The sequence below is a fragment of the Arachis ipaensis genome, chromosome B03 (assembly GCF_000816755.2).
Source record: "Arachis ipaensis cultivar K30076 chromosome B03, Araip1.1, whole genome shotgun sequence".
Classification (NCBI taxonomy): domain Eukaryota; kingdom Viridiplantae; phylum Streptophyta; class Magnoliopsida; order Fabales; family Fabaceae; genus Arachis; species Arachis ipaensis.
Genome location: NC_029787.2, coordinates 38,833,611 through 38,842,290, shown reverse-complemented (window position 1 = coordinate 38,842,290; position 8,680 = coordinate 38,833,611). Strand labels below are relative to the sequence as shown.

General features: G+C 38.7%; 1 protein-coding gene across 1 annotated transcript; it reads right to left on the bottom strand.

Moving 5' to 3' along the window:
* On the bottom strand, window positions 3,999-6,735 carry LOC107633003. Its single transcript, XM_016336636.1, has 2 exons — window positions 6,346-6,735; window positions 3,999-4,604 (listed from the first exon to the last, which is right to left on the bottom strand). Exons 1-2 carry the CDS (start codon window positions 6,733-6,735, stop codon window positions 3,999-4,001), a joined length of 996 nt encoding a protein of 331 aa, XP_016192122.1.

Sequence of the window (8,680 nt, the reverse complement as noted above, 5' to 3'; positions counted from 1 at the left end):
TCTTAGTTTTCTATATTTCACACTCTTCCTTTTTCTTCTTCCTTAGGCATGGGTACCAAGAAAGGAAAAGAGAAGGCCACTGACAAGACACCAGCAAGGAAAGGAACCAAGAGATCTCCAATTAAGGCGCCTCCATCTACAAGCGTCAGTTGGAGCAACCCGTCCACCTGCACATCTCAGCATGCACCGAGGACGGTGCAATCTTTAAGTGTGGGGAGGTCGATACCGATCTCCATGGGTTAGTACTTTCTTGTCTCAAACACCAATGTTTAAATTTTCTTTGTAGACTAGTTATTGCATTTGCATGTTTGTTTGATTTTTGCATATTTTACCACTTGGTTAAAGTAATATTTTCTTTTTTTCAAGAAACCTTTTAGAGCATTTCACTAATTTGAATAAAATTTTTTGTTACACTTGTTTGAAGAAATATTATATTGGAACATGGTTTAGAGCTCGAACACACAAAATCTGTGAGATTTTGAGCCTATTTGAATTGGTTGCATTTTATCAACCAATATTTTATTTTTTGTGTGTGTGTTTTTCTCTCTAAAATTGTGATCTTTGTCTTGCTTAATTCTATATTTCCATTATTTGATGTATGCATGCACTTATATGATTGAGGCCTTTATTTCACTGAGCTTACATACCCATATGGCCTTACCTTTCATTATCCCTTGCAAACCAATTTTGAGCCTATTTTACCCCTTTATTCCTTTTATTTAGCTCATCACTAACTCTAAGCGGAAAACAATAATGTCCTTAATTTGAATCCTTGGTTAGCTTAGACTAGTGAGAGTGCTCATGAATTAAGTGTGGGGAAAAGTGGGTTTGAAAATGTTTGGTTTAAGAATTTGGTGTTATATATCTTTATGAAAATGTGAAAGAAATAGGACATGTTCATGCATTCAATAAATTAATCATATGCATTGAGAAAAACAAAAGAAAAAAAAAGAAGAAAAAGAGAGAGAAAAAGAAAAGAAAAAGAGCAAATAAGAAAAAGGGGACAAAATGCCCCAAAGTAAGTGGTGAAAGCAATGCATATGTACTGTACTTAAAATTAGGATGCATGAATATGTGGAAACATTGTTAATGGATAGTTAAGGGTGGTATTATGATTACATGGATTGTCTAAAGTTAGGTGGAAAGTTTAAGTTAATTAAGGATTTAGATTTTAGTCCACTTGACCAAATACAGTCCTACCTTGACCCTAACCCCATTACAACCCTTAAAAGACCTCTTGATTTGTGTATTTGTGCATTAAATTTATGTTGATTGTTAGATGAAGAGCAAGCCTTAGAAAGCAAGGTTAGTAGAGAATTGAAAGAATCGAACCTAAAACACTTGAGTGATTAGAGTGTATACACTACCAGTAAGGGTTCGATGCTCAATTCCTTGTTCCCTGCTTTCATGAGCTATTTTCTTCTTGCAAGTCTATTTGTACTTCATTTTCATGATTTAAATTAGTGAAATCAAGTTCATATTTCCTCTTGAAAGATTTGTTTACTTTTAACTAAGTAGGTGGAAACATTTAGCATGTAGTTGCATTCATAGGTTGCATTTCATACCATTCCTCTTCATCTCTATAGCTTCTCTTGAGCTTAGCATGAGGACATGCTATTGTTTAAGTGTGGGGAGGTTGATAAACCACTATTTTATGATTTATCTTGTGCTCAATTGAGTGGTTTTTATCTACTCTTTACCCACTTATTCATACTATTTGCATGGTTTTGCATTTGCCTTCCTAATTATGTGCTTTGATTGAAAACATGCTTCTTTGATCTTATATTTGCTTGTTATTAATCCTCTCTTATTATCATTATATGCCTTGATATGTGTGTTAAGTGATTTCAGATATTATAGGGCATGAATGACTTGGAGGATGGAAAGGAAGCATGCAAAAGTGGAAGGAATACAAGAAGATGAAGAAGTTGCTAAGCTGTCCAGCCTGACCTCTTCGCACTCAAACGGCTATAACTTTAGCTACAGAGATCCAAACGACGCGGTTCCAGTTGCGTTGGAAAGCTAACGTCCGGGGCTTCGATTTGATATATAATATGTTATTGTTCCCCTAACGCTAGGCGACGCGACCGCGTGATCCATGCGGCCGCGTCGCAGTGACGGAAATTCAGCGTGGCAAAATTCGAAACCAGCGAATTCTGGACTGTTTTTGACCCAGTTTGCGGCCCAGAAAACACAAATTAGAGGCTATAAAGTGGGGGATTGCATCCATTCATAGGAAGGCTCTCATTTTTACAATTTTAGGAGTAGATGTAGTTTTTAGAGAGAGAGGTTCTCTCCTCTCTCTTAGGATTAGGATTTAGGATTTCTCTTAGTTTTAGGAGTAGCTCTCAATCCCAGGTTCTTTATTGTTATTTTTTTTTATTTAATTTATGAACTCTTCTGTGTTACATATAATTTTCTTAATTAATGTTATTTGAGGTATTTCAGACTTATGATTGCTCTCTTTAATTTATTAATGCTCTGTGTGTATCCAAATTATTTTCATTCAAGTAGACATTTTTTCCTTTTGGCTTTGGTTGAGTCATTGGAGACACTTGAGTTATCAAACTCATTGTGGATTGAAAATTGGATTTCTTCATTTCATTAATTCAAGTTCCAATAACTCTAGTCTTTCCCAAAGAAAGACTAGGACCTGAGGAATAAAAATTAATTCATTCACTTAACTTACCTTCATAGTTAGAGGTTAATAAAGTGGGAGAAAAATCCAATTCTCATCACAATTGATAAGGATAACCAGGATAGGACTTTCAATTTCTATACCTTGCCAAGAGATTTTATTGTTATTATTTTATTTTACTTGTCATATAACATATTCCCACCTTACTTCCAAAACCCCAATTTACAAACTCATAACCAATAATAAGAACATACCTCCCTGCAATTCCTTGAGAAGACGGCCCGAGGTTTGAATACTCGGTTATCAATTTCAAAGGGGTTTGTTACTTGTGACAACCAAAACGTTTGTATGAAAGGACTTTTGAAGGTTTAGAAACTATACTTGCAACGAGGATTTATCCGCAAATTTCTAAACCACGCAAAAGTTCTCTCATCAACCATAAAATGGCATTTTTCAATATTAAGAACAAGGTTTGAGCTAGCACATCTTTCTAGTACTTTAGCCAAACTAGCCAAGCAATCATCAAATGAATCTCCATAAACACTAAAGTCATCCATAAAAATTTACATACAATGCTCAAGAAAATCAGAAAAGATGCTAGTCATGCACCTTTGGAACGTCGCAGGTGCATTACATAAGCCAAAAGGCATCCTCTTTTAAGCATACGTTCCGAAGGGACATGTAAAAGTAGTCTTTTCTTGATCTTTCGATGCTATATGAATTTGGAAATAACCAGTATAACCATCTAGGAAACAATAGTGTGATTTACCTGACCGGTCAAGCATTTGATCAATAAATGAAAGTGGGTAGTGATACTTCCAGGTCGCTAAGTTCAAGCGCCTATAGTCAATGCATACCCTCCAAGAGTTTTGCACTCTAGTTGCCATGAGTTCTCCACTTTCACTCTTAACCATGGTGACACCTGACTTCTTGGGCACAACTTGCACCGGACTAATCCATTCGCTATCCAAGATAGGGTAGATAATATCGGCCTCTAGAAGTCTAGTCACCTCTTTCTTAACAACTTCCGTGATAGTGGGATTTAACCTCCGTTGTGGCTGGCGAACGGGTTTAGCTCCTTCCTCTAGAAAAATGCGATGCTCACAAACATGGGGGCTTATACCAACAATATCCGCCAAACTCCACCCAATAGCCTTCTTATTCCTTTGCAACACATCAAGTAATCTTCCCTCTTGGTTGGATGAGCTCCCTTGCAATGATCACCGGGAGTTTTTTATGTTATCAAGAAAGGCGTATTTAAGGTGAGGAGGTAGAGGCTTCAATTCCACACTTAACTCATGACTTGGTACATTGTTGTCTAGCAACATTGGAGGTGGCAAAGTGTCTTCATCGTTATCATTTAGCTTTCCACACTTGCCCTTTTGCTCAAATTCATCTCATCAAGGATCTCAGGGTGAACCTCGGCCACAACCTCATCAACAATGTCACACCGGAAGATAGAGTGGTCTTCCGGTGGATGCTTTATAGCCTTATCTAAATTAAAGCTTATCGCTCTACCGTCAATCCCAAATGAGTAGGTGCCTGAGAATGCATCAAGTTTAAACTGAGAGGTCTTCAAGAAGGGCCTCCCTAATAAGATGGATGACGGTTTCCCGAAATCCTTAGGAGGCATCTCAAGGATGCAAAAATCAATCGAAAAAGTCAATCCCTTGATGCTCACTAAGACATCCTCAGCAATACCAACCACAGAAATAATACTTTTGTCGGCCAAAACAAAGAGTTCCGCCAACCGTTTCAAGGGTAGAAGGTTCAATTCATCATAAACAGACAAAGGTATAATACTCACACAAGCACCAAGATCACACATACAATCCATAAATTGTACACCACCTATAGTGCAAGAAACTAAGCAAGGTACAGGATCCCCACATTTTTCAGAAATAGCACCCATTAAAGCAAAAATTAAACTACCCAAAGGAATAGTTTCCAATTCATTAATCCTTTCCTTGTTCATGCATAAATCCTTTAAAAACTTGGCATTTTTAGGAACTTGGCGAATAGCATAAAAAAGAAGAATGGTTACTGATGAGCGGATAATTTATACATTTTTTGGCATTATTTTTACATAGTTTTTAGTATAATTTAGTTAGTTTTTAGTATATTTTCATTATTTTTTAATTAAAAATCACAATTCTGGACTTTACTATGAGTTTGTGTGTTTTTCTGTGATTTCAGGTAATTTCTGGCTGAAATTGAGGGATCTGAGCAAAAATTTGATTCAGAGGCTGACAAAGGACTGGTGATGATGTTGGATTCTGACCTCCCTGCACTCAAAGTATATTTTCTGGAGCTACAGGAGTCCAAATGGTGCGCTCTTAATTGCGTTGGAAAGTAGACATTCAGGGCTTTCTATCAATATATAATAGTCCATACTTTGCCCGAGTTTAGACAATGCAAACTGGTGTTCAACGTCAGCTCTCTGCCCTATTCTGGAGTTAAACACCAGAAACAGGTTGCAAAGCAGAGTTAAACGCCAAAAACAGGTTACAAACTGGTGTTCAACTCCAAGGAAGACCTCTACACGTGAAAGCTTCAGTGCTCAGCCCAAGCACACACCAAGTGGGCCCGGAAGTGGATTTCTGCATCATTTACTCATTTCTGTAAACCCTAGTAACTAGTTTAGCATAAATAGAACTTTTTACTATTGTATTTGGATCTTTTGGAGAGTTTCTTTTTCCTATTTTCGAATTCATATGCCATTTAGGGAGGCTGGCCATTCGGCCATGCCTGGACCTTCATCACTTATGTATTTTCAACGGTAGAGTTTATATACACCATAGATTAAGGTGTGGAGCTCTGCTGTTCCTCATGAATTAATGCAAAGTACTATTATTTTTCTATTCAATTCAAGCCTATTTCTTATCTAAGATATACACTTGTTCTTCAACCTGAGAAAGGTGATGATCCGTGACACTCATCATCATTCTCCCCTATGAACGTGTGCCTGACAACCACTTCCTGGTTCATGACGCATGGTTGCCTCGCCTGACAACCGATCCCTCCATTCCATGAAATCAGAGTCTTCGTGGTATAGGCTAGAACTATTGGCGGCCATTCTTGAGATCCGAAAAGACTAAACCTTGTCTGTGGTATTCCGAGTAAGGTCTGGGAAGGGATGGCTGTGACGAGCTTCAAACTCGCGAGTGCTGGGCGTAGTGACAGACGCAAAAGGATTACTGAATCCTATTCCAGTATGATCGAGAACCGACAGATGAATAGCCGTGTTGTGACAGCGCATTTTGGACCATTTTCACTGAGAGGATGGGATGTAGCCATTGACGACGGTGATGCCCTACATAACGCTTGCCATGGAAAGGAGTATGAAGGATTGGATGAAGACGATAGCAAACCAGAGAATCAGAAGGAACAAAGCATCTCCATACGCTTATCTGAAATTCTCACCAATGAATTACATAAGTACCTCTATCCTATATTTTATTTACATTTTTATCATCAATTCACCATAACCATTTGAATCCGCCTGACTGAGATTTACAAGGTGACCATAGCTTGCTTCAAGCCGACAATCTCTGTGGGATCGACCCTTACTCATGTAAGGTTTATTACTTGGACGACCCAGTACACTTACTGGTTAGTTGTGCGAAGTTATGACAGAGAATTAAGATTACGATTGTGCGTACCAAGTTGTTGGCGCCATTGAAATCACAATTTCGTGCACCAGTTACCTCAACCTTTTTGAAGATATCCACCATCTTTGGATCTAACTCCAATTGCTTTTTGGTCCTCTTTGCCAAGCTTGAAAATGAGATTGGAATGGCTTCTTTCAGCATATCTTCTTTAGAACCTCTTTCTCTTACTTGAGCAACTTCCTCTTCAACAACTTTTTGTACTTCTTCCTTATCTTCCACCTCAACAATGTCTTTATCTAGAGTGGTCTCCTTATGACTTCTCTCTTGTAGTGTGGTGCCAGACCTCAAGGTGATGGTATTGAGGCCACCCTTGGGGTTAGGTAGTGGTTGAGAGGGAAGTGCACTTGAGCTTGAAGGTTGAGAGGTGAGTTGGTTATTGTTGGAAGATAGAGCTAATCGGGATATGGCTTCGGCAAAGGAGGTCATAGTGGCCTCTTGTCTCTTTAGGAACTCCCTTTGCTCTTGAAGAAAAATGCAGAGGCTTTCATCCATGGGAGCTTGGTTGGAGGAAGAAGAAGGGTAGGTGATTTGAGGAACTTGTGGTCAGGTGATTTGAGGCACTTGAGCTTGTCTTTGGTGTGGAGGTTGGTATCTTTGGCTTTGATTTTGTGGTTGGAATGATTGGTTTTGTTGGTTGCAGTATGGTTGAAAGTTTTTGTTTCCTCTTTGATTTGAACCATCTCTCCATCCTTGATTGTATTTGTCTCTCCACCCTTGATTGTAATTATCTTGCCAACCTTGGTTTTGCCACCCTTGATTGTAATTTTTCCCTTGTTGATAAAAGCCTTGGTTTGAACATTTGAAGTAAGGATTGGTGGCCGCCAAGGTATTGTCTTCTTGGAGTTGTAGACATTCATCAGTATAATGAGAGTTGCAAGCACAAATTCCACATACTCTTTGTAGAGCTACCGGTTGGTATTGTTGTTGTGGAGGAGGTTATTGTTGATTAAGATGGATTTGCTTGAGAATGGTGGTCATCTCCCCTAAGGTCTTGGTGAGAGCGGACTCATTAGAAGAAATATTATTAATGGCCTTTGGATGATTATTTCTTTGTTTTGCATGTTGGGTAGATTCGGCTAGATTGGCAATAAGTTGCCAAGCCTCTTCCACTGTTTTGTACTTCACTAAAGAGCCATTGCTAGAAGTATCCAAGAGAATTTTATCTTGATACTTGAGGCCTTGGCAAAAGTAACTAATCAACACCAAGTCGTCTATCCTATGATGAAGACAAGAATCAAGGAGCTTCCTAAAGCGCTCCCAATACTCATGAAGAGTTTCTGATTCACCTTGTAGGATGCATGAGATCTCTTTCCTTAACCTATTGGTCACCTCCGGTAGGAAAAATTTGTCTAGGAATTCTCTCTGAAGCAAGTTCCAATTGGCGATAACCTCATCCGGTTGGGTATAGTACCACTCATTCACCCTTTCTTCAAGATAAAATGGGAAGACAAATACCCAAATAGCAACTTCATCTGAACCATCCCTCCTAGTGGTTGAGCGCACACCTTGAAAGTCCCTAAGATGCCTGATAGGATCTTGAGCGGGTAAACCATGGAACTTGGGAAGTAGATTGATCAAGTCGGTCTTTAGCTCAAAATTAGCATTCAAGTCCGGATAACGAACTTGAAGCGGTTGGAGAGTGAAGTCCGGAGCACCCGCCTCCTTAAGAGTGATTCTTCTTCGGGCAGCCATGGTATCGGTACTTAAGTTAATAGAAGAGATGTCAATAGAGCCAATAGAAGAGTAAATGATTTCTCTTTCAAATGACGCTTCGGATAAGGTAGGTGATTTGGCGGAAGCCGCTTCACCACCCTCAAAGGCTAACCGAAGCCAAGCTTGCCTAAGATATAATAAAGTTTTTTCAATTTCGGAATCAAATGGGTTAAGCTCGAATCTGGCAATGAACACGTCATTCAATAGAAGAAACATAGAGCTCGTGACAATAAGATATACTAGAGTAAAGTAACTATTACTTAATACTAAATATAAATCCAAACTAAAAACTAGACTAGCAAACAATCAAGAAAAGAGTATCTATTCACATATGAACATATTCACACTAGCCAACAATATAACACCATTGCAAGTCCTCGGCAACAGCGCCAAAAACTTGACGTAGAATAAATGTCGGTTAAGAAATTACAAAAGAATTTCCAATTCAATGTCGCAAAGTATAGTCCCAACCAACGAGATATCCCAAGTCAAATTTTAGAAGAATGTCACAACAATCAAATCAATAACCGGGAGTAGAATCCCAGGTCGTTTTCCCTAGGACTTGCAACATGATGCACATCATTGGTTAGAAATTTTTTGGGGATTTTGAGTTGAGTGCGGGAAAAGTAAAGTGACCAAGAATTAAAGGCAATGAACA

Bases quoted from the DNA above. Each gene is read 5' to 3' on its own strand.
- LOC107633003 (XM_016336636.1), bottom strand. From the start codon at position 6,735: ATGACCTCCTTTGCCGAAGCCATATCCCGATTAGCTCTATCTTCCAAC. The intron at 4,605-6,345 runs GTAACTGGTGCA...TGCATGAACAAG, and splicing joins ATATCTTCAAAAAGGTTGAG to GAAAGGATTAATGAATTGGA.